Source organism: Oratosquilla oratoria, chromosome 17, assembly GCF_046742065.1.
Source record: "Oratosquilla oratoria isolate Oo_2021 chromosome 17, ASM4674206v1, whole genome shotgun sequence".
NCBI lineage: Eukaryota > Metazoa > Arthropoda > Malacostraca > Stomatopoda > Squillidae > Oratosquilla > Oratosquilla oratoria.
In genome coordinates this window covers 43,325,635-43,352,549 of record NC_134793.1, presented here as the reverse complement: position 1 = coordinate 43,352,549, position 26,915 = coordinate 43,325,635, and the positions used below count along the sequence as shown (strand labels likewise).

Here is a 26,915-nt window from a genome sequence, read left to right as displayed (position 1 = left end):
GGGTCAGTCCTGCAGGCGATCGTGTGCAGGTGCCAAAGCTACGAGAATTTTAACCGACCTCCGTATCGTCTTCTTCCTCTTGCTCTCCGTCGCTATCGTTTGCATGATGCAGATGCACTGTTTCTCCAGATGCCAAACACTCTAACCTAGACGAAACAGAACCAAGTTCAAGACTAAATTCACTAAATACACTACTAATATTCTCAACACCAAGTCAGAATCGCTCAATTCAAAAACTGAATTCCATCACCAGAAGAGACACAAATCATCGTGATTTACAAAAAAATAAACAAATACATTAATGAACAAACAAATAAATTGATAAATAAAAAATAGCTACAACAAAGTGAAGAGGCTATTATAACCAAAACCTGCTGAATGACTAACGCCAATTCTCCAGACAAGTCTACAAGAGGTACACCAACATCACTCCAAGCACGCCACACCTGACAAAACACCATAATCTCGCCTTCCCCAATTCTGTCTAACCTCAGCGCCTTCGCAGTAAAAACGACCAACACTGCTGCAACTCAGCAAAATCCGTCCCATAAACCATCACCCCAACAACTACAGATAATGGTAACTATTTAGATAACACACAACAGCAACAAGATCGATAGTACTAAAATAAAGGCACTCTTCGAATAACCCAGGTCAAACCGTAGACATCACTAAAACCACAATGATGGAATGGTGATGTTTCTATAGTTGTTTTTATAGTAATCTTGGATGTGGTCGTCATTGTTCCAGAATCTCAGTGTCGGACTTCGCATCTTGCTTTTCGTTTGTTGAAATCTTAGTACCACCTTCCTTCAAGGATATAGTTGTATTTCTTAGTCAATATTACTTGTTACTTTCGATGTTTTGACACTCGTCTTATTTCATAGTGATTATCATTTGCAACGATGATTATCACTTGATACTCTCATCACTTGCAACTTGTACTTCTGGGGCATAGCTTCTTTCAAAGATTTTTTCCTCAAAATTTGGAGTGTTTTAAATCTTCTGAAGGTGTTTTCGATAGTCGAGGACACAATTTCCCAGTATTCTACCTGCTATCATTCTATTGGAGTGTGGTTCAAACATGTCTAACTGAAATCTTGGTCGGGAGTTAATTATCTTTTTTACAAGTCATGGTCCGTCCTGTTTTTTGTTTCCATATAAATATACTGGACACTCGATATAATTTGCCCTCTTTGATATCTACATAATTCCTGGTCAAGCAGCTTATAATTTTTTTTTTAATAGTTTACATTCTGATCATTTCATTGTGACACCGTGACCATTATTGTGTAGCGTACTAGTCTCGCATTCCCTCAGGTGTGGGTTCGAATCCCGCATTCCTCGATTTCCAGTAATGCCTACTACCTGCCCCAACAGTCCTTAGAGCACATAGGGCAAAGGTGATGGCTTCGGCCGCAGCTACTCAGCGTCTCCTGGCGTAGGCTCAGCACCAGCACCTCTGCGTATTTACACGTAAGATTCTGTTCTCACCTTAGTCTATTAAGGAATAACAGATTACCATCATTTGTAAAGACTCAACAGAACTCATTTTGTGATCCTGTTAGTCAGATATTATTCCTGCTGCTCGAGATGCCAGATACTTCCAGACATTTTCTGAATGCACTCCTCACCTTCTTCAGCTTTGGATTTTGTAGTCATGTGGGTGCTTTTATTCTATTCCTTATTAATTCATTTTTTAAAGTTCTCCTTGCATCTGTAAACTGTTACGAGACAGCGCAGTTTGTAACACAAATGTTCTACAAGATAAACAAAAAAGGTTTCTTGGATAAATATCATAGTAATGAGTCGCGCAGTAGCCCAGTGGTTACCGTGTCGAACTCATGAGCAGGCGATCGTGAGTTTGGTTCCCAGGACTTGCTGCGTGTTTCTTGCGTTGATTACCGAAAGGCCTGGGCAGGCGGGAAGGCGACCCAATTATCGGCCTAAAAAAAAAAAAAAAAACGACGTTACTGATAGTGGGTTTCTCACTTCCCATCTCGTGGGAGTGGGACGGTGAGTTCTGAGTAGTATACTCCAATCGAGCGTACCTCCAACTCCCATTTTTAAACAAACTATAGAACATAATATTCCATGATGTCAACATAAATCTCAGATTTAAAAGGTGAAAAGCCTACGCCAGGAGGCGCCGAGTAGCTGCGGCCGAAGCCGTCACCCTTGCCCTGGTATGCTCTTGGACTGCTGAGAATCGGAGAGGAGTGGGGCATTCGAACCCATGACTTAGCGAACGCGAGACCAGCACGCTCCTGATTATGACACCAGCGTACATACACATCTAAACGTGGCTTCAGTGGCCTGCTTTCTTTCAAGGCAGCGAAGCCATCAAGGATTCAGCGGAAGACTCCTCATGAAGTCTCGTATCAGAAAAGTCTGAATAACTTACCTCATCTTCATTCCATGCATATATATATATATATATATATATATATATATATATATATATATATATATATATATATACATATATATATATATATATATATATATATATATATATATATATATATATATATATTGGCAGTTTAACTTCAAAGCCAGCTTAGGAGGATTGTGGTGCGAGATTTGCTAGAAGAGCCGGAGCTCCCAGCTTAAGGACGATGCAGCGATACGGCGCAGTGGTGCCGTTCGTGACCACTAAGCCCGCGGTCCGAGTTCGATTCCTGCCCAGAGATGATATAATTTCAACATCGTTGCACTGCGAGCCGGCACTCCAACTCTTGTGGACATAGTTGTGTGTGTGTGTGTGTGTGTGTGTGGTCACTGCATTAATCATAGATCGGGCATATCTGAATTCTGAGCTCTCATCTGGGAGGATAATACCTGTCGATTACGAGTCCAACACATGATCCAAGACCGTAGTGAATCACTGAATTCCCATTTTTCTTTACATCACATTGGAATAATATTGACCTCATAATACATACACATTGCATAACACTTTTTATGGCCTGTTTAAGTTCCCTTATACGTTGACAATTATATATCAAATGGCATAAAAATTAAATTTACGATTATTTTTGTGTCGAGACATTTTCATGCATCGCGATACACTAGATTAATCATGTGAATACAACAATCGAATTACTTGGGATCCATTATGAACAACAACAAAATAAACGAGTAGACAAACAAATAAATAGATAAGTAAACGAACGAATAAATATATGCGTTACTCTTGTGAATGATCCAAAGAGCAAAGAACTCTGATGATACAAAATGCCATCTCCATCTTCACGCGGTTGTCTAATTTCGCTCCTTCCTTGTCGACTGATATTCTTTTGTTTTTGCTGCTGCCTTCTGGGTATTCTCTTCACCTTTGCGACACTCCTTCGGTTAGAACCGGATTAATCCCATCTCGTTAAACCACTTTCGTACTGTAGAGTAATTCTCTTTTCGTTCTGGATGTCTTCAGGATATTATTCATCTTCGGTAAGGAGGGAGGTACAGTAATCACATTCCATCTCTGTCATCCTTCTACAGCACAGCATCCCTCCCTCCTTCCCTCCCACCTTACCCTCACCTCCGTCTTCCTATTACCCATGACTGTCTCTTCTCCCAGTGTATTGACACTTGTGTAGCAGTTTTAGAAGCAGTTGGGAAAAGTTGTATTGAAACCACGCTGACGCGAAGTGAGAGATCTCACTGCAACGAAACTTTCTGTACAGACTCGAAGTTGCAGACTTGCCGCACAAACCCCTCGACGCCATAAAGATCTGGTCTTCCCCGAGGCGGGACCGAAGAAGTAAGCAATGATTCATAGCGTTGTGTGATGGAATTTCAACATTATTAAAACATCGATCAGCTTTGTTTTAGGCTACTATTTGGTAAGAAAAAAGTAGCAGCTGGCCTGACACCAGTAATCAAGGAATTATGAATTATCTACTTTTTTTTTTAATCTAGGACATGCCCCTGTACTACTATGGGTGCTCAGTGAAACAAATGTACTCCTGGATGAGGGTGCTGTACCTAATGATATCATTCTCCAGATCCTTGCCATATAAAGTCTTGTCTTTGCAACAACACAGCCTCCTTCCCACTACGCAATTCCATTCATCCTTATGACTTCGTTATAATTTTTATTTTCTTACTCATACCTTCTCTTCACATTTCTGCGAATCCTGTTCCTTAACAGTTTATATTTGGAAAGGATTTTCAAAATATCTTTCTCATCTCAACTTTGATAATAAAGCTCTCGGTTCTGTCCTATCCTGACTTGGCAAACTTCCTTTTTTTTTTTTTCTTTTATCCCTTTAGACTTTCAATTTTCCATGTGATCCTGTATCCATTATCTTATGTTCTTGCTTGATTCTGGCATATACATAAATTTCCTCCTTTTTTTCCAACATTTCCCTCACATTTTATGTTGGTCCCCTAACTGCATATACTGTATATTCGTATTCGTCTGTTTCCGTCAATATTTCCTAAATAAAATTGAATATTTCATTATAGGTTCCTGGCTTCGATTCCTTTTTCCATAATCCCTAATTTTCAGCGCATTTCTCCTATTTTAATGCATTTTAACAAGTCTGCTTGCAAAACCAGTTGCTTTTCATATAACCATTCTACAACGTCAGCCGCTGTATGGTACCATGCATGTTACATCATATTTTCTACCATTTCCCTCCTGCATCCTATTTATTTTGATTCAGATAATTAAGAATCACAGGTTCAACATTAATCATCTAACTAGTAAATTCAGAAATCATGTGGAAAACACCATGCACTATGTAGCAAAATTACATAGCCAACGCCATTCAACATTGAAAAAGTGTTAACGTTGAACTAGCTATTCAAGAGCTAAGCTCATACAATGCAGCCACACAAGAACTCACTGGGCGACGAGAACTGTATACAGTTCCTCTTAATGCTTGTTGAATAGGAGGCGTGGGAATAAAGATCTGCAAACGTGAAGATTGAAGGCGTAGGACGGAGAAAGCCGGTAGGGTCAAATGAGCTTCCGCGTTATTTCGTGTCGCAATATGAGCATCTGTAAGGGCTTTGACTTTTGAAGGAAGCTGAAACCCAAGATTTCAATGGGGCATGGTGACTTGCGTTTGAGGGTTATTCTGGTTAAGCTATAAAGACTGAGGAGTGACCCTTTTTAAAGTGTTTAGGGTTATTTCGTCACGAGTTTTTACCAACTCGATATTAGATACAATCCGGCTAAGTGGAAATTTGAAGAATAAAGATATTTTAAAATCCATTACCCCACTAAGCCGTGTTTATAGACGGTGTAGAGGGTTAGCAAATTTGAATATTATCTGATGCTAACGAAGAAAAACTAACATGACGTTTTGATGTTTGTGAAAGCCTCTGATTTGAGGAAATGCCGTTAGTAATTCCTGACCTCGCGAATGGCTCGAGAGTCCATCTTGTAAACAAAACGGTTAGACGGATCAAGTGCTCATGTATATGGAAGACATAACACATAATTTGCGCCTCTCTTTAATATTCTGAGGAGAGGAAGTTACTTCCATCAGAAGAAAATCGACTGGCGTTAATCAAGAAAAAAAAAATGATAACTCCCTGGCGTCTGTAACCGTCTTATGTTTAGTGTGCCTTTCGACAGGCAATTTTATTCAGCTGAGGGAATCCTCTATCGGCGTCAACGGTCTAAACATTTTGTTTTACCAACTCTCTGACGCTTTTATTCGACTTATCTTTATTCAGGTTGCCGTCAGACGATTTTATTCAATGGGCTCAGCATCGTGTTTCCCAAATAAAAAGTGTATAAAAAAAACAAATATATTAATACATACATTGTCAATACAAAGGTCAAGCGGGAGGAATTTCTACATGAGCTCAAGTAGTCCTAACTCTGGATTAAGAAAGAAACGAATATGAGTATAGACTGCACTCGCATGGGTAACATCCATCGCGCATGACAGACACAGACACACCTAGAGCATGTTCATTCCCTTACATTTAGAGTATCTTTCTTCCCCCCGCACTTTCGTTGAAACCACTTACTCCGTGACCATTTATCACCTTCACTGAGAGCTCGTTCGTAGCTCAAATGGCCGTTCTATTCGCTTGAACGAATGGAAGGTGGAAACCGTTCTTAACGTGATGCCGGCTCTTTCACCGGCATTTCGTAACGCTTTTGGGTATTTATTTTCACGTTTCAACATTTCATTATGGGTTCTCAGTATTATTACCTGGGAGGATGGTGTTCTCGCAAAGAATATAATTCTTTCCCACTGGGTCCCTCTTTCCTTAACTTAATATACATCCCTTCCTCTTCCTTTTTGATTTGCGTGTGTTAATGTGTTCCATGATGCGTCTTATCAGTAGGTCAAAGAAGGTCAGTTTAGGTTAAGTTAGGGTAAGGTGGGGTTATGTTAGGTTGAGTTAGGTGAGGTTATGGTTGGTTAAGTTACGTGAGGTTAGTTTAACTTAGGTGAGGTTAGGTTGAATTATGTGCGCAGTGGATCCGTAGATAGAGAAGGAACACTAAATCAAGGAAAGAACTCGTACCAAGCATCGATAGGCAACCCTTAATTCCTCACGTTCCGCGAGGCACTTATGGTTTATCCTGGCTACCGCCAGACGATTTTATTCATATGCACATAACCCTATCATTTGTGGATGTGACAGGGCAGTATGATTCATCACGGTCTTGGATCACGTATTGGACTCGTGATCGACAGTTATTACCTTCCCGGATGAGAGCTCAAAGCTCATATATGGCCCCATCTATGGGTAATTTACCTTACGCACTGTGTGTATGTGTGTGTGTGTGATTCACCATGGTCTTTGGATCACGTGTTGGACTCGTGATCAACAGCCATTTCCCTCCCGAAAGAGAGTTGAGCTCATATATGACCGATCTATGGGTAATGTACCTTACGGACTGTATGTGATTCACCATGGTCTTGGATCACGTGTTGGGCTCGTGATCGACAGCTATTTCCCTCCCAGAAGAGAGCTCAGAGTTCATATTTGACCGGTGTATGGGTAATGCTGTGACCTTATACGCACACACACACATCCAACTCCCCGCCCACGACAGTTGGAGTAACGACTCGAAGCGCAGCGATACTGAACTTATTTCAGCCCTGGGCGGGACTCGAACCCGGGCCGCTGTAGTGGTAGCCGGGAACTCTACCAACTGTGCCACGAGTGTGTATGTGTGTGTGCGCGCGCGTACTGTGTGTGTAGTTGGTAATACGAGATTCCTAAGAGACGAGGCGCCACGAACAAATTCATAATTCATCTGATATTCATATTTTCCTGTGCGAATTACTGGACCACCACCCCGTGACTTTTGTCTGATTATTCGTTAATTAGCTGTCATTCTCTAGCTGCAGATGTGGCGCTGTTTTTAAAGTTTCAATTTGAGGGTACGGAGTGGGAGTGGGGGGAGGGGGAGGGGGAGGGGCATGAGAACAAGATGGACCGAGAATAAAAGGGGTGAAAGGAACACAGAACCCTTAAGCTTGAAAACCATTTTGTCAAGGGGAGGACTAAACTCCTCAAAAGGGAATAAAGTTTGTTTTCGTCACATTTTACTCGTTAATGGTTGGTTTTAGGACAAGCGTTTATTAAAACAGAAGTGCGTTAATATGCACATGATGACTTTGCTTATGGCTAGTAGGCTATTTTTTCGTGAAAATCATTATCTAGACTCTTTCGCTACACTGAATAGAATTGGTTGGCTGCAGACGGGAAAAAAGTCGTCTATGACTTGAAGTTCGAGAAAAATATTCCAAGTTCGATTAAGTGTTTCGCTCGAAGTTGCTTGGCATAAAATTCCTTTTTACCCAATCACTCGACATTATGGACCTCTTTCTACGGTTGCGATAACTTCATGGCATGTATATGTTCACAGATGAAAAGAAATCGAACACAACTGCTGTGAAGGTCTTGTAATAAAACGAAGAACATAAAAACATTAGACGTGGCTTTGACAGTGATTAGGACACGGACATAACGAGATATATCCTGCGTTAATAGGAAAATGTACATATTCACCAGACCGAAAATTAATAGAAAAAAGAAACGATGAAATTCCACATAAAACATTTCATCTGCCCGGTCCCTTTGTTATGCCATGTAAAATGTACACAATGTAACAAAACCAGCAGGGCAGACTAGGATTTAATTGCCCCCATCATAAAACAGGATGAATGTTAATAATTGTAACTTTAATAACTGTGAAACTTTATTCGAAAGCTTGAAGAGTGCTTCTCTGAGGACACAGTGCTGCAATGCAACGCAACATTGAGGACTCTTTGAATGTTTCTTGGGACCAATGCGGAACATTTTATTTGCATCCAAAGCATTTACCAGTGACTCTCAGATTAATACTTACTGACAAGGGCATTAATTCAAGTTTATTTCAACATCTGGATGTAATTTACATTTGACATTACACAAATGAGTTTTTGCTTTATCTCTCCTTGCTAGAGAGATCTTCAGAAGACTTGAAAATCTTCATCGGAAACTCATCATAGCTCAATTTGCTGTTGCATACAATTCAATATGTATATATATATATATATATATATATATATATATATATATATATATATATATATATATATATATATACATATATATATAATGCAGGACAAATTAACCTTGTAGTGAGCGCTAAAACTCGATTGTTTAAGAAAAAAGTTAAACAAGTTTATGGATGGGGATAACAGGTGGTAATGGACATGGAACTGCCTAGTGTAAGCCTTATGGTCTCTTGCGGTCTCCTTCATTCTTGTGTTCTTAACTCAGCAGGGCACAGCACCTGGCGTGGAAGTGCTCTGTCCTGCTACGCTGCTTCTGGATTTTCCTTCTGACCCGAGTAGTGGGCGGAGGATAGAAAATACCTTTCTTCCATAAGGAGACTAAAATGTATAGGGCAACAAACGGGTACTGGAGAAGTGAAAGGCAGATGTAGGCGTCGACTAGATCACCCCTCTTATAAGAGGTAAAGGGCTTTTTGGTGTAAGTACGCATTTTTTTTTCCAGCTCATGCTCAACTTCTGAAATTCACACTGCCAAGGACAGTGTCTGTCTGCTTTCATATCACGACTTGCATGGCTTTGGCAGGCCAGTTTCTCACCGTGGCACGTTTGGCCCCAATACGACCACTGATCTTTCTGGCAATATCACAATGGAGTTTGAACGATTTTTTTTTTTTTTTTTCTCCGCTCTCGGAGTCTTCCATGGACAGGAGTGTCTACTTCCTTCAGTACCACGATTCTTCCGGTGACTAGTCTGGCCTCAATCTGTACATTTTGATTTTTCGGAAAATTCCAGGGGGAGCTGCGGGGGTGGGTGGGGTGGAGGGAAAGTATTGAAATCTCCCATGGCCACGGACAATGTCTGCCTGCTTTGCTACCTCCACTGCCATGGCTAATGACTGAAGTTATGCACTAAATACAGTAAAACAAATACATAAATACAAAAAGACATACATCAAGAAATGTAAATACATAAATTTATGAATAGATAAATAAGGAAATAAAATTCAAGAATCACAAAAATACAGTAAAACAAATACGTCAATACAAAAATACATACACAAATATAAATAGATACAGAAATTTATGAATAAATAAATAAGGAAATCAAATTCAAGAATCACAAAAAAATGCGTACATGGTGACTGATTTCAGATACGCATAACAACCACAAACCATATGACAAAAATTGAGCCCAACACGCCTAAAGCCCATGTCACACATACGCGCCTCAGTGAGTTCGTTTAAGCAGAAACGACTTCGATTACAATATCTAATTTTTCAAATCCCCAAAAGTCAAATCACCATTGCGTCATATATTAAGGATCTGAATGACGAACTATGAAAATTTGAACCTGGACGAATATTAGACATATTGTTGAATTGTAGACTTAGGGAAGTCTAGGATATTGTGGGCGAAGTCGTCTTCCAGGTTTTCAAATTCACATCTGACGGGACTCTTGAATGTGTGACGGGGGTTACTGTGTATACAACTTGGTTGACTAAACTCGCACAATAGCAGCCTTTGAGCCTGAGGAGAGAGACAAAAAAAAAAAAATCGCTCCTTAGGGCATTGTCATGATAAGAAATTTTCTACATTTTCAAGTTGAATCTAAGTGAAGTTCTTCTCTCCCTCTACAGGTATACGAGATCGACGTTGGCTGACGGCAGGAATCGGACGGGCGGGCATCGCGCTGGTCACTGCGCAGATGGTCGTTGGCGTGGTGGGCGTGACTCTAGCCGCCTGGTTCTGGCTGTGGTCGCCCTCTCTACGCTTCAGGGAGATGCCTCATTACGCAGCCCTGCCCGTAAGTAAAAACAAACTGTGCCCGGACAAGATTCAAACATGCGCAAAATGTTTATTATGTCTACTCTATAAAGTACAGTCGGTTTTCTGTCTCCATCATAAGGGTGAGAAGTCTTGGGTTGGTAGGACAATGGTTTAATGCAGATGAACATTATAATATTCATTTGTATAAACACCTTTTTATCATCTAACCATGTAATGGACCAAGAAGTCTCCTGTCGCATGTTGTATCGTTGTTACTCATCAGTTAAATAAGAACAACTGCGTCTCACTTACATCAAGAAAGCGAGAACGGTGTTGAGGAATGCTGTCGCACATAATAATCTTGGTTTGGCAAATGCCAGACGGTTCTATTCAGCTGAGAGATTTCTCAAGACTTCACTGGGTAGACTGCCCGCTCTTCGCCTTTTGGGAGCTGATGTCAAAATTTCCAACTAAATATTACGAGTGGAGTTCTCATGATTACATTCTGACACAACTACCGTCCGCAGTGGATATAAATGACCCGACTGAAAAACTGGAGACTAGTCTGACCAAATTTGGTGATGATAACAAACCGTAGCGAATAAAAAGTGACCACTTAAACCAACTGGATAATCGAAAAGATTAGGACGAGCAAGCGCAACGATGGTTGGAGAAATTTAGCCTCATTCAATTTCAAGTAAAGCTTAAACTAGAGAATAATAATGATAATAGTAGAGGGAAAAATGCAAGTCATCTGGGGATACTGACTACAGTGAAGGGCGGAGAAAAAAAACTTGGTGTAATTGTGTTTGAAACTCGACGAGATTTTAAGGATGATGTATGAGTCACTGAAATACAATACATGACAGAAAAAAACAGAAGCACTTTTTATGAAAACAGACTAAAATATATGAATGTTTTTTCTTTTCTAAAGTGTGAGGCACATGGTGCTTGTTACAACTGATAACACCAAAAATGAAAATATTCATACACAGTGTTGGTTGGCACTTTCGTTTCTATTCTGGCTGTACCTAAGCTATTTTATTCTTTTCCCTGCCACACCAGTCTAATGGTGTGAATTGTGTGAACGAATGCTTACAAATTATTGTAGTCACCCCCTGCTTGACATAGAAAACAAACAATTTTCATTTCGTGAAATAAACAGAAATTGTGGTGGAATTATTTAATTTGCATTAGAACAATTTGCAGAATATATGCAACCAATTTCCTGCGGAAATAAAACATGCCATACTACAAGTGAGAAATCCAATTCCCATGTAAATCTAGGACGATGATTTCAGACTAAAGACTAAAACCTGACACTTGTTTTATCAAAGAAGAAATGAGACAACTGAAATGGGGACTTGCCGTTAAAGATGTAATGTTTCCAGGATCACTGGAAGACTTACAAAGAGGAGTGTGATCAGGTTTCTTGGAAAAGAAAAGGTCATTGACTATCGTCCCACAAACGCACAAGCCTCTAGCAGCTAGGAGAATTGAACTCTGCCCACCCAAGGCACGAGGTCTGGTAAGAATTTGAAAATGACCAGGGGCGAATGGACAGTAACGGAATGGAATCGAGCCTCGCAAAGGACCCCAAGGCAATATGATAATTTAATAATTCAATCGTTGCATGGACACAAAGATGAAAACATGTATACGTATATTGCATATATTGTATATTACATATATATGATGTATACGAGTATACCATGTTTATGTGTATTGTATATCCTTATTTCTCGAAGTCTTGTTGCCGCCCTCCTTAAAGCATATAATTATTCTCTTCGGGTTGGCTTAGTTGATTTGTTTATGTCTTGACACTATTCACTGTCTTATTTCACATTTCGAATACATTACAAATCTGACTTTATTTTCAATAATCATAGTATTTATCTGCTAGTCTTTGTTGAAAGAAGTCAGATTTTTAGATTATATGATGAACCAAGATTTGTTTATTCTCATGTTGCAAGAAATTATTGTAGATCGAGTGCCAATTATTCATTGTGTACTACCATGTGTACGAGCATACATTAACTACACGACGTCAGATCTGGTGGTATCAGCAAGCTTCCAACGGTTACCTATTGTGTGATCTGACCCTCGATCACAGAGGGTGACCTCACGGCACCAGAATCAAGCGACGCCTTGCGAAGACGACCAGGAAGACTGCACAACCTTAGGCTTACGACAACTTATTCATTACGTCGATAGGATGTTTGTTATATGTATCTATACATTATACTGCGTGCTCACACTCAGTTCTATATTGTACATAAATTTAGTCACAAGGAATATACTTATAGAATTGTAACCGTGTTGGCAGACTAGGCTTGACTACGCTCCTGACTTGCCAATAAAGAGAACAACCCAAGCGACACCTTAATTTCAGCGCCTCCAATCTAATGCAGTCAAACAATATACACTTAAGATTTTTCTTATAAATACTTTTTTGTTGATATTTACATTTTTACTGTATCAACGTATGCTCCTTTGTTATCAAGTCATCAATTATACGTGAGATGTTCACCGATGTTAATAGATTCACTTTAATTATATGCTTTTTCAATCTAGCCAAATATCTTCAAATTCTATCCTGTTAAAAAGATATCTTGTTTTAAGTGTCCCTTATTATTCCTACAGTTCATTATATCAGTCATTGTATTTTTCTAACTTAGCATTGATATTGGTGCATACACATACCATAAGCACTCCTTAAATGGGTCAAAATTGATATGGGTATTTAATGTAGTATTTTATTAAGATTTTTCAATCTTTTCAATTTTGTTTCTGGAAGTGAATTACTTTCGGTGCATCATTTTGCTTTCTCATAATCTTCCATGTCATTAATATTAAATTTTATGAAATTGAATAATGTGTAATTCTTGTTCGGATCTATAGTATCTTTTTTCACACCTTTGCTTGAAGTTTTCATATGTTATTGACTTCCAGGTCATCGGACGTAACATTTTTCAGTTAGTATTTATCACTTTTTTCCGTAATATTTTATTTACGTTTGCTAACACATTGCACCCCTAGGGTCTTTATTATTCATGATGTATCTTTGTTTTCATAATTAGATTGTTAGAGTAATTTGTGCTGTACATTATGTTGGATGTTAAACATTTTGTCCTTTCGATGTTCCATATTGACAAATTAGTCATTGTTTAGGATGACCTAACGAGAACGAACAAATATTGTAAACTTCTCAATTCGGGTATATTTTGCCGTTTCCCCTTGAGTACGTGTCGAGAACTGACGCTCTTTTTCTGTAACGGCAGGTGCTGGCCACAGGCGTGAGCGGAGCCCTGCTCATTGGATTACTGGTACGACGACGGAATCGTCGCGTCCTCACCAACGCCGTCAAGGTAAAACGTCGACTAAGCTCTTGCAGATCTTCTAACGGGCGTCGACAACTGTGACGCGTTCCCTTCGTCCAAACATTTCACTCTCCCCCCCCCTCCCACCTCCTCCCGTTCCAACACCGTCAACTGTATACCATGAGGTGCCGTGAGCAGGATGCATTGTGCGATTGTTTGTATGGTTCTAGGTTTTCAAGAATACTTAATTTTATATTATTAACACTGCCCTAATCATTCTCGAATCCTGATGATGTCATGGTAGTTTTTACTATTTGTTTCGTAAAACTCAAAAGGGAAATTTAAACTAATTGACAAATAAATAAATAGATAAATAAATAAAATAAACAAATACATTAATATGATGAAATAAAAAAAAACGAAGATAAATTATAGAATAAAACTAAAGAAAAAAGGAATTGAATGAATAGGGATAACACACACACACACACACACAGACATATTTATATATAATATATATATATATATATATATATATATATATATATATATATATATATATATACACTGTAAGGTGGAAAATCAAATCCTGTGAAAATTAATCTTACACCACTCATATGGTCACAAGCCAAGACTCTCAGTGTTAGATAAAAAAAAAAGTGAATTACGGTTAATTCGTTGGACGAAATGAATGAATCTGACCTTGGTAAGGTTCGAGGTTTAACTGATAAAGTTGGGCCAGAGGTGATTGTGGGGCCAGTTGAAATTACATCCAGAGGAACATTGAGGACAGAGGAAATGCCTCAGATGTTCGTCAGTGTCAGTATGTGATTCTTGATGCTACAGAAGTGTTGTCTTTGTGAATATTTGTGGAATTACAAGGCTGGAAAAGTAGAAATTATATTTTATAAACATATCTGATTGCTAGATTATATTTATATATATCTGATTGTTAAATTATATCATGTGTATATATATATATATATATATATATATATATATATATATATAAATATATATATATATATATATATATATATATATATATATACATATATATATATATATGTATATATATATATATGTATATACATACATATATATAATTATTATATTATACTTTATATATGCATATATGATTGTTAAATTATATTTCATATATATTTGGATGTTAAATGTAAGTAAATCCAAGACTTTTGCTAAGGTGGCATACTCTGATGACTTTATTCTGGTTTGGACACCATACGATTTCATTCCATATACCGTAGTTGAGGATGTTACCGTATCAAAATGGATATCACATACATACATACATACATATACCAAAGGCTTTTTCCCCCTTACAAGGGAAGTAGCCAAAAAACAAAGGCACAAAAACCATTCCCACCCATTCCACCTCCAATCAACTCCACTCCCCTCCACCCTTCCTCTTATCTTGGCACCTTCTGGATAACGGGTCATCCCTGTATCCTGTCCACTACCCTGGGTCAGATGCAGTGTCGCAAGACACCAGCACATCCTCAGCAAGGCCGCTTCATTAAATCCGCGACCACCCCTCTCCGTCGCCTCATGCAGAAAAGGAGAAGACGGGGAGAAATCCCTTCGGGCTGCGTCAGTTTTTTCTCACACACACTACCTCACCCCCATCCCTCCACCCGTTCCACCTCATGCATCACATCATCATCCATATACAACCATTTTCCATTAACCCCTGTCTTCTGTCCTCTCCCGTCCTTCCTCAACAGACATTCTCCTCTTCCCCAAAGCCCCTTTTACCCCATCCATCCATCTCATCCTAGGACGCCCCCTCATGTTCACTCCCTCCATATCTGCCTTCCATACCTCTTTTACTAGTCTTTCTTCACTCATTCTTTCCATGTGTCCAAACCATCCTAATACTCTTTCATCAACCCTATCTTCCAACTCCCTTACTACCCCCGTTCTCCTCCTCACCTCCTCATTTCTCACTCTATCCAGTCTAGTAACCCCCATCATACTTCTCAGACACCTCATCTCAAACACATTTAAACTCCTTCTCTCTTCCTCTCTTATGTTCCATGTTTCTGCCCTGTACAGTGCTGTTGGCACAATCACTCCTTCATACAATCTCCTCTTAGCATCCATTCCCAAATGTCTATTTCTCATTACACTTTTTAATCCACCAAGGCATTTACTCGCTTCTCTCAATCTACATTCTACCTCCACCTCCACTCCTCCCTTTCCTGCCACATTCGCACCCAAGTATCTAAAACTATCCACTTCCTCCAGTCGCTTTCCCTTAATGCTCACTTCCAGTGTGCTGCCACTTTCACCCCTTGTAAATCTCATCACCTTACTTTTACCCACATTTATTTTCAACTTTCTTCTTTCACACACTCCCAAACTCTGTCACCAACTTCCTCATTTCCTCCTCTGATCATGCTTCAAGCGCAGTATCGTCCGCAAACAACAGCTGGCTCACCTCCCACTTTTCTCCATTTTCTTTAACCATCTCTAATCCCTAACCAACCACCTTTGCATTTACCTCTCGCACCACCCCATCCATGTATAAGTTGAACAGCCAGGGCGACATAACGCATCCCTGACGAAGTCCCACCTCTACCTCGAAACAATCACTCTCCATTTCTAATCCTGACACATGCTCTACTATCGTAAAAACTCTTGACAGCTCCTAAAAGCTTTCCTCCTATACTGTATATCTGCAATATCTCCCCCAGTGCCTTCCTGTCTACCCTGTCATAAGCCTTTTCCAGATCTATAAAAGCCCAAAAAACATCCTTACCTTTTCCTATAGCTTTCTCACATATCTACCTTACCACAAAAATCTGATCTACGCAACCTCTACCTGTCCTAAAATCCACACTGTTCCTCACCAATTACTCCTTCTGTTCCTCTCCTAATCCTCTCAATCAAGACCCTCCCATAAGCCTTCCCAACTACACTTAACAAGCTAATCTCTATGAAACTACTACATTCACACTTGTCCCCTTTTCCCTTGTACAGTGGAACTATATAGGCACTCATCCAGTCCTCCGGCACTCTACCCTCTCTTAAACAAACATTAAATAACCTCACCAACCAGTCCACCATCACTGTACCTCCTTTTTTTTTTAGACATTCTGCATGACATCCATCCAGCCCAGGAGCCTTACCTGCTCTCATCATCTTAACAACTGCCTTCACTTCATCCATTCCTTATTTCTCCTCCATTATCCCCAGTCGTCTCGGTCATTTTCTTAGCACTTCCCACTGCAACTATCTTTCCCTTCCTATCCTCTTTCGCATTTAGCAACTCCCTAAAATACTCTACCTATCTTCCTCTTACTGCCCTCTCTTCCATTATCCATCTGCACCATTTACCTTTTCTTCTCTATTTGATTCGCCTCCTCTTCCTCTCTTAATTTCTTTCCAAAACATATTTTTATTACTTTCAAAATTTTCTGTTATACTCTTACCCCATTTCACATTTGCTCTCCTCTTTGCTTCCTTTACCTTGTGCTTTACTTCTCTTTTCTTTTCTTTGTACCTCTCATATGACTCCCTCGTCCTATTTTGTAGCCAATCTGTGAAAGCTCACTTCTTCTCTTCTACAATCTTCTTTGCATCCTCATCCCACCACTCACCACCCTTCCTTCTATTTCCTACCGTCCTTCTTGTTCCACACACCATCTTTGCACATTTTGTGACTCCCTCCTTGAACCATCCCCATTCCTCCTCCACTCCTCTCTCAGCTTCTTCTTGTACTCCTTCTCCTTTTCCTTCTCATTTAAAGAGTTCACTCTAAGCACCTCCCTACCTTTTGTTCTTTTCCTCTTTCTCCATCTATCCTCCACTCTCAACTTACCTTCCACCAAAAAATGATCTGATATTCCCCCACTCTCTCCCCTTAGAACATGTAGATCCTTAATTCTTCCTATTATACTCCTATCTACCACTACATAGTCCATTAACGCTCTATCTACCACCCTTCCATCTCCCACTCTCCCATGTGTACTTATGCTTGACTTTCCTTCCACTCCACTACACGTTTACCTATCTCTTCACTTACTAGTATAGCCATCCCTTCTCTCCCTCGCCCTCTCTTCACTCCTGAGAACCTTCCAACTACATTCCCAAACTCACACTCGCCCTTCCCTCTCAACTTAATTTCACTCAACGCCAACACATCCATCTTTCTTCTCACAAATATCTCTTCCATTTTACTCTCATCTGTGCCACATCCACGCACATTAAAACACCCAAACCTTAGGGTGCTGGTTGGAAAATTCCTAGACCTTCTTATACCTTTACTTTTTTTAGGAATGTTCCCTGTGGGGCTACAGGGAGAAGGATGCCTGGTCCCAATCCCCGTACCGTTTTTCTCGCCTCTTACGATCCAAGTGGGAATACTTGGTGGCAGCATTCTTTTCCCACATCACAGGGTAGGCGAAACAAGGAAATGCAATTCAGAGAAATGGTACAGGACAGCAACAAGGGGTTGGGGGACAGCATAACGGAGGGACAGTAGCAGTATAATAAAAGTGTCATCATTTCTCCGTGAGCAGAGTCCTCCTCTACCATAGACAAAATGATGTGTGGCTTTGGTCCGTAGGGACGCCCCATATAGACCCTAAAGTATCAACTGCATGCAACTTTGCCATGACAACATGCAGCCAATACCCCCAGTTTATAGTTTACTATAAAATAATATTTTACTATGTTTTTGAATTTCATTTGCTTATTTGTAATCTATTAAAATGTTTTTCCAGGTAGTGACAGTCGTCTTAGCAACTCTGAGCATACTGGCTTGTCTCTGTCTGTGCGTCTTCACCGCCATCCACCTCATCCATCTGTCGCCCATGAAATGTCGCATCCGACATGACGTCATCATCCACCGACCGTCGAGCAACATCAACAACGTTGTCAAGTCGGCTCCCAAGTTCGATAACAGCATTCCACGAGCTAAACGAAGTAGCGATCTCCAAGTAGCGAACCGAGCAGTGCTGACAACTAGTAAAAGGAGTATTGGAGATGTAGAGGAGTTCACACTCTATGATGACCAAGGAAGTGGTAAGAAGTCTTATGATGATAACGCAGACGTCGACTATGAAGAATATCGTGACTTGGAAGTGGAGACGGCAACAGTGCAAAACGTCGCTTCTCTAATCAACGAACAAATCATGGTCAACATTACATCTTGTACCTGTGAATCGCATTACGAGACATTTACACACCGTTTGGACTATCCCGAACTTTCCTGTCCTGAAGTTCGTAATCTATTGCCCATTCTCTTCATTGCTTCGTGCGTAATCGCAGCAACAGGAGCTATGTTGTCTTCCGTGATTATTTACTTTGTCTGGGCTTCTCGGCACAAGATTTATGGTGGCGCGCGACCGTACGAGACTCGGCCGTTTATCTTCAGCAAAACATTCAACTCGGATTCCGTTAAAAGTCAAATCACAAACGGAAGGCGCGGGGAGGCAGTTTCAAACCGACACAGCTGACCAAGGACGTGGGCAGGAGAGCACGCTTTTGCAGTGGGGTGTTAGTGTCTTGAAGTCCTTTAAAGAGAAAACTTTTGAAGCATACAGGACAGTGCTGTGACGGAAAACATCATTTGTTATGAAAACAAAATCACGCGAGCTATACTGTATACGTGACGCTGTAATTTTCTTTTGATTAAAGTGGTGCATAGACTTTGCTGCGATAAACAATGGGTGGTCGATTATGACTTTTTTTTTTTACGAAAATTTAGAACCTGGGATAATTATGTAGTTCCAGTATGAAAATACACTTCATCCCTGTCATTAACAAACCAACCAACGGAAGAAACTGACCACTCACTGTGATGAGTATTGTCGCATTGACGAAAAGTATTCAAATTAGGTTTAAGTATAGTGAAATGGCCATTTCATTAAAAATGTTTACGTAGGCGAAGACTATATTTTTCGAATGTCTGTGATTTTATGTAGGCAAATGCCTTGCACTGGATTGTACACTGACTTGATTCAAAAGTGTCATGTCGACTGTTTGGCTGATCATCCAGCAAAATTATACAAGAGTGAAATGCCATCAACAAGTAGGTGCTACATTTAGCTCAGAACCTGTTGGAGGCTTTATATAACCTTGTTCGTGATACCGGCCCGTGATATAATTAAACTCGAGACTAACAGTTAAAAAACGCTGATCTCCATCTTTCCTGGCGAGTATGCTTTCATCAGGGAAATAATGTTCTCTGTTTTTTCCCCAACCAGTAGGTACAATGCTGACCAGCGAAAATATTCAGAAGTGTAGCCATGCTAGCACTGTTTATTAGTGAGGCCATGCAACATCTGTTTGATGCTCATTAGATTTAGAGCTTAAATTGATAACAGTGGGACATGGCTAGGAAGATTAGTTATCACTTGGTTTTGGAATGTTCACATTGACATTGTTTAAGTATCTCCTTAACCACCATCATATACAAAAAAAAATATATAACTGGGTAATTTATTTCTCTTACATTAACTCCAAAATTCAGTGGTGATTCTAGTAAAATATGTTTTCAACTTAGGCAACTCGAGAATTTTGTCTACTAAAACATTGAATTGTACAAATTGTTGACATGTTTTGAATTTCCGGTTCTCTACAGGTTTAAGAAGACTAATGCTGCATCATCCTCACATTATTTTACTCCCTAGTTAGCTGATATGTTTAGCCTTACGTTTTAAGTATATCATAATAATTATGAAATACTAAACCGATTTTGAACTTTAAGCATTCCTCACCATAGTTTCCATCATGTTCATTCATCTCAATCGCAAGTGTGGATGTTTCCACTTCTTTCAACAATCATGACAGTTTCAATATTCAAAGTGTAAAAAAACATTATCACTGAACTCCATTGTTTTATTTTACTCATATATCTCAAGATCTAGAAATATACACTTGAAATATACAGTGATGTCCATCTTTCACGCCTGTAGTTAGAATGTGTTTTGTGCGAAGTGTCATGACAACGTGTCTTGTTGCATTGATTCTGACCCAGGGCGGCAGTGGACGGGATACAAGAATGACCCGTCGACGACAACCCATCACCGCTACTCCACTGATATCTGTGTTCCCTTATATTGTACCAGAATATGTCTCATTCATTAGCATACACACACGCACACACACACATACTTGTACATAATCATAACGGATGGAATAAATAGCCATGCCAGTCTATTTGGAGCCGGGAAGATTACGAAAAAAAATTATGATACGATCTAGAAAAGATTTATCATACGAGCCAGGATGGAATTAAACTATCAAACTACAAACTGTCACGAAGGCAAAAGTGATCATATCTTTGCATCATTTCCTTCTGGGAGGAAAAGGAAAACATCGCTCAGAAGGATTACAAGATAAGAAAACTTAAAATACTGATATCAGAGGCAAACATGCAGGTATCAAGAATGAGAAGGAATACAGCCGACACATAAGCAACTCGGCATTAAAAGAAGAGTAACACAGAGGAAGAAATAAGACCATTTTAGGAAATTATTGTACACAGCGGGAAGGAACACGATTTGCTGTTTCTGTTCGTGAAATACAATGTGGAAGATAAAAACTATTCATAAAAGAAAATAGTCTCGAATTTTGACAAAAGAAACAATATAGATTTAATATATCTAGACTTTGCAAAAGCTTTTGATACCGTCCCACACGAAAGACTTCTTACTAAATTAGCTTTACATGGAATAAGTGGTAGCCTATTAGGTTGAATGGTCGTAAACAGAGTTGTTTTAAATGGAAAAACTTCTGGATGGAAAAGTGTTGCAAGTGGAGTTCCTCAGGGTTCCGTTCTTGGGCCACTTCTATTCATAGTATATATAAATGATATAGACCATGGACTAAAATCTACTGTTTCCAAATTTGCTGATGATACAAAACTGTGCGGAGTGGCAAATGATCACTCAAACCAATTAGATATTCAAGAAGATTTAGATAAATTACAGCAATGGTCTGATAAGTGGCTAATGAAATTTAACACAAGTAAATGCAAGGTAATGCACATAGGTAAAAATAACAGCAAGTACGATTACAAGTTATTTGGAAATTCGTTAACAAAAGTGGATAGTGAAAAAGATCTCGGCGTAATTATCAGTAACGACCTCAAATCATCCAAGCAGTGTATTTCAGCCTCTGAGAAAGCAAATAAGATTCTGGGATTGATTGCGCGATCTTTTGATTTCAAAAGTCCATCACTCATTAACAAGCTATATAAATCGTTAGTTCGTCCACATTTGGAATATGCTGTTTCCGTATGGTCACCGAATCTCATTAAAGACATTGACAGACTGGAAAAAGTACAACGGCGAGCCACAAAACTGATTCCAAATATCAAAAATAAATCATACGAAAATCGACTTAAGCACATGAATCTGTTTTCCTTAAAAAAGCGTAGACTCAGAGGTGACTTGATACAGGTCTTTAAGATTTTAAAGGGAATTGACAACATCAAAAGTGACCAAATTTTCACATTGAATGAGAATCAGACAAGAAACAATGGTCTCAAACTGTCCGGAAATAGATTCAATTTGGAAGTAGGTAGAAACAACTTTGCCAACCGTGTAGTTAATGAATGGAATAAACTTCCTGCACAGGTAGTGCAATGTAGTTCAGTTCGAAGCTTTAAGAATCATTTAGATAAATACCTAAGTAAGATGCTGTAATTATTATAATTTATGTTATATTATTTGTTTTTGTTTTGTTATAATTTGTCTGTCTGATTTTCATTTATTATTAGTTATATGTCAATTTATTATCATTTACTATTTACCTGTTTGTTTGTTATTCAACTATACCAATGCATTTATTTATGTATTTTAATTGTTATTTACATTGTTATAGTTTTAATCTATTATTAATATGATTTTTTTTTTTTTTTTTTTTTTTTTTTGCATCCGACCTAGATATGGATCAAAAGGTATCCTGTCGGCATGCTTTGCCTTTGTAATACTTTGTAATCCTTTGTGAATAGAAAACCTTTGAGAAGGAATCATCACCATTATGACGTCAGCAGATATTCAACCGTAGATATTAATATTATATATTTTTTAATTTTATGACGTTTTGTTACAAAGGACCTTTTCAGAAGAATGCCTTCAAGAAATGATTTTGTGACGAAACACCAGGAGATTGAACATCTCTTTTCACTTGAGTTTCCTTAGCCATCGATGGAACAGATATATGCGACGTAGACGGTTTCTGTGAAGTTTCCATGCAGGAAAATGGGCTAAACGGGATGATACGTGATGAGACTAATGACAGTCAGAAGAGGTGAGAAAAATATATTCACAGTTCAAGAGTTAGGGACAACCCGAGAGCACAAGAGAAAATTCACCATGCGAGAAAATAATCGTCAATTTTAACCACAATAAAATATGTCACAGCACCGAAGAGCACTCAGGTTAAGTACTTCACATGAAATTGCCAAGAAGAAAGAAGAAACAAAATTAATCGGGTTCGGAAAAGCTAACGGGCGGCTGGATGGCACAGCCCCTGGGAGGAGGAGGAAAAATGACAAGAAAGGACTACTTAGTGAGACGTGACGAGTGGAGTACCGTAAGGATGCACTGGTATCAGGGGCATTTGGACAATTGTATGTGTATATATATATATATATATATATATATATATATATATATATATATATATATATATATATATATATGTGTGTGTGTGTGTGTGTATATATAGATATACCAACGGTCTTCCCCCCTTACAAGGGAGATAGAAAAAGGGCATAACATCCACCCACCCATTCCATCCCCACATACTCACATTTGCCCCTATCCCTCCCTCTTATCTTGGCTCCTATTGGATGACGGGTCATCCCTACATCTTGCCCACTGTCCTAGGTCAGAAGCAATGTTGCAAGACACAGCACATCTACAAGAAGGCCACTTCATTTAATAGGCGACCTCCCTATCCGTCCCCTCATGCGGAAAAGGGGAAGACGGGGAAAAATCCCTTTGGGTTGCTTCAAAATATCATTCACACATACTCCCTCACTTCCCACCCAGTCCCTACCATGCATCACAGCATCATCAATACGCAACTATTCTCCACTCACCCCTGTCTTCTCCTTTCCTTCCTCAACAGACATTCCCCTCCTTCCCAATGCCCCCCCCACACACACACAACCTCATCCATCCATATCATCCCTGGTCGCCCCTTCATTTTCACTCCTTCCACACCTCCTTTACTAATCTTCCTTCACTCATTTTCCCCATGTGTCCGAACCATCCCAATACTCTTTTATCAACCCTATCTCCCAACTCCCTTTCCACCACACTCATCGCCTCATCACCTTCTCTTTTCTCACTCTATCCAGCCTAGTAACCCCTTCCATACTTCTCAGGCATTTCATCTCAAACACATTTAAACTTCTCTCTAATGTTTTTGCCCTTTACTGTGGTGTTGGCACAATCAGTTTTTCATACAATCTCCTCTTAGCATCCATTCCCAAATGTCTATTTCTCATTACACTTTTTAATCCCCCAAGGTATTTACTTGCTTCTCTCAAACCATATTCTACCTCCACTCCTCCCTTTCCCGCCACATTCGCACCCAAGTATCTAAAGCTATCCATTTCCTCCAGTCTCTCTCCCTTATTACTTCCAATTTGCTTCCATCCTCTCCCCTTGTACATCCCATCACCTTACTTTTACCCACATTTATCCTCAAATTCCTTCTTTTACACACCTTCCCAAACTCCGTCACTAACTTCCTTAATCGTTCCTCTGATCCTGCTACAAGCGCAGTGTCGTCAGCAAACAACAACTAGCTCATCTCCCATTTTTCTCAATATTCTTTAACTATCTCTAATCCCCGGCTCTTTACCATTGCGTTTACTTCTCGCACCACCCCATCCATGTATATATATATAGAGATTGAACAAAGAAAACGGTGGAGAGGGACGAACCCCTCTGTGGTCGATTGGAACTCCAGCCTGTTAACCATAAAACCACATAATTAAAATTGAAAAGAAACTTAACATGGCTTGTAGAAAAGACGTAATAGATACAAGGATACAGAAGTATATAAAACATTGAAAAAAGAGACATACAGAAATTTCGATCACCTTCAAGGAGCTCACCAATTTAAGACATATTTTCATCTTAACTCTTCTTCGAAGGAAAAGAAAATGAAAGATTGTTTCTAATACATTTTCCTCGTTGGGGAATACGGTAGCTGTCTTCTTGTTCCTCTGTACAAGATACTAAATTGAGATAGAATATTGAATGGACATATTGTATAAAAAAAAAAAAAACTATTGCCTGCATAAATTGTATTCAGTTATTATTTCAGGCACTTCAGTGACACCCCTACGGAGCAGAGACTCGCAGCCTTCTTTTATGATCGGAATCTAATCTCCTCTCAGATTTCTACTGCCGTTCTGAAATCTCTCTCATATTTGGAACACGTGCAGAAAAGGAGCAAATTTATAAATATTATGTTACTAATTGCATACACAAGTGAACAAATAATACACAGAATAAACTGAGGAGTTCTATAACAAAGCGGTACAAGAGGAACAAGTAATCAAATAAACTAATAACTAAAATAAATACATACATTAAACGAGTAAGATGAATTAATAAATTGTTGTATCTATATACCAAGGGGCTTTTCCCCCTTATAAAAGAGGTAGCCAAATCAAAGGCCTGCACCCGCTACCACTCATTCTACTCTCACCCACCATCCTTGTTTCTCTCTCATCTTAGCCCCTCGTGGATCGAAGATAACCAAACGAGGAAAAACAAATGACAGGCTAAAGAAGAGAAACAATAACCTTGAGATACTGCCCATGTACGCACACAGAATCTTCTTAGTTCTGATCGTCTAATCCCAAAGCAATTTGAACGAAGAGACCGGGAAGACTTGGGGAGAGAGAGATGGAAAACGGATAGTTAGAGAAGACAACAAGTTTTGAAGATGGGTAAGTCCCCAGGAGTAGATGTACTAGCAGGTGAAATGCTGGGGAAGAGGTGAGAAACCGCAGGGGAATGAATACAGGGTATTTATCCTGTAAATTACAATTAGGTAAACGCGTTCAGGTATGATGGACAGAAGAGGCGGATCCCTACGAGCGTAGCTCCTTTTCTTTTATTACAATTAAATATATACACACACAATACTATTACTGTTGCAGGAAATTGGACAAGAGTTTAGCTCCTTTCCTGCTTATTCTAGTTGTGATAATACAATAAAGTAGACGTTGACTCGACGGCGCAGTGGTAGCGTTCGTGGCCACCACTACGGTGGTCCAAGTCTGAATCCCACCCAGGGCTGAAATAATTTCAGTATCGCTGCGCTGCGAGTCATTACTCCAACTCTCATGGGCTGGGAGTTGGGTATGTGTGTGCGTGTAAGGTCACAGAATTACCCATAGATCGGTCATATATGAACTCTCATCCAGGAGGGTAATAGCTGTCGATCACGAATCCAACACGTGATCCAAGACCATGGTGAATCACACACCTAGATCAGCCATATATGAGCTGAGCTCTCATCCGGGAGGGTACTAGCCGTTGATCACGAGTCCAACACGTGATCCAAGACCATGGTGAATCACATTCACACACATGAGCTCGCGCACCCACAAATCAACCAATCATCTCGGCACCTCAAGCCAGGGTCCACTTCATGTCGGTATGGGTCAAGTTGATGGCTGGCAGGACTTGGGTAAGTTCGGGAATACAATACCTCCTCATGGAATCGGGGTTACAGTCGTTAATGGTGGTGTTTGGGTCGTCAGATAACGCAGACGGCGGCGACCATGTGGAAAGCATGGTCAACCGTCCCGGCAAGGATCTTCACTTCGCTCACAGGGAAATGCTCTTGAATACAACAGAGAGAGCTTGATATTGGGAAACCGTGGCTCTCTTGTTTATTATTCATTCGTGCCACTTTTGCTTGGGGGCGGTTTAGGGAGGTTCTTTTCAGGGCAACTTTTCTAGCCGCCTTGGGATGAGCAGAGCGGATTCTGAGTATGACTGCTGATTTGTGTTGCTCCATAGTCTTACCACATGGCGACCATTGGCCCTACATACCGTTTACCATGTGGGTAGTGAGTAATGATTTCCATAGATCATTATCTCCTGTCTTCAACATCACACACTATCGCTGGACTGACAGTGAGTGATTAAATGCACTGTCAGTCTCAGTTTCTCACTCTCGGCATCAACTCTCAGATGGGAGTTTAACCCAAGGGCGAGGTAACAGTTCGTTTTTTTTCTTCAACCTGTTTTTGAATCGCACTTCGATACCCTGACGTCATCTTTTGGACAGAACTGAGAAATCTTGGAATGCGATGAGAGGCTACGCCAA

General features: G+C 39.7%; 1 protein-coding gene across 3 annotated transcripts in view; it reads left to right on the top strand.

Annotated features, from left to right (window-relative positions):
* LOC143034633 (uncharacterized) overlaps positions 1-20,465 on the top strand; it is a 166,897-nt gene extending 146,432 nt beyond the window's left edge. For all 3 annotated transcript variants that reach the window (XM_076200973.1, XM_076200976.1, XM_076200972.1), the window contains exons 5-7: positions 10,125-10,291; positions 13,536-13,622; positions 18,323-20,465. In XM_076200973.1, the coding sequence (XP_076057088.1) occupies positions 10,125-10,291; positions 13,536-13,622; positions 18,323-19,057 (989 nt within the window). In that variant the 3' untranslated portion in view covers positions 19,058-20,465. The remainder of the gene's footprint in view (positions 1-10,124; positions 10,292-13,535; positions 13,623-18,322) is intronic.
* The last annotated feature ends 6,450 nt before the right edge of the window (positions 20,466-26,915 follow it).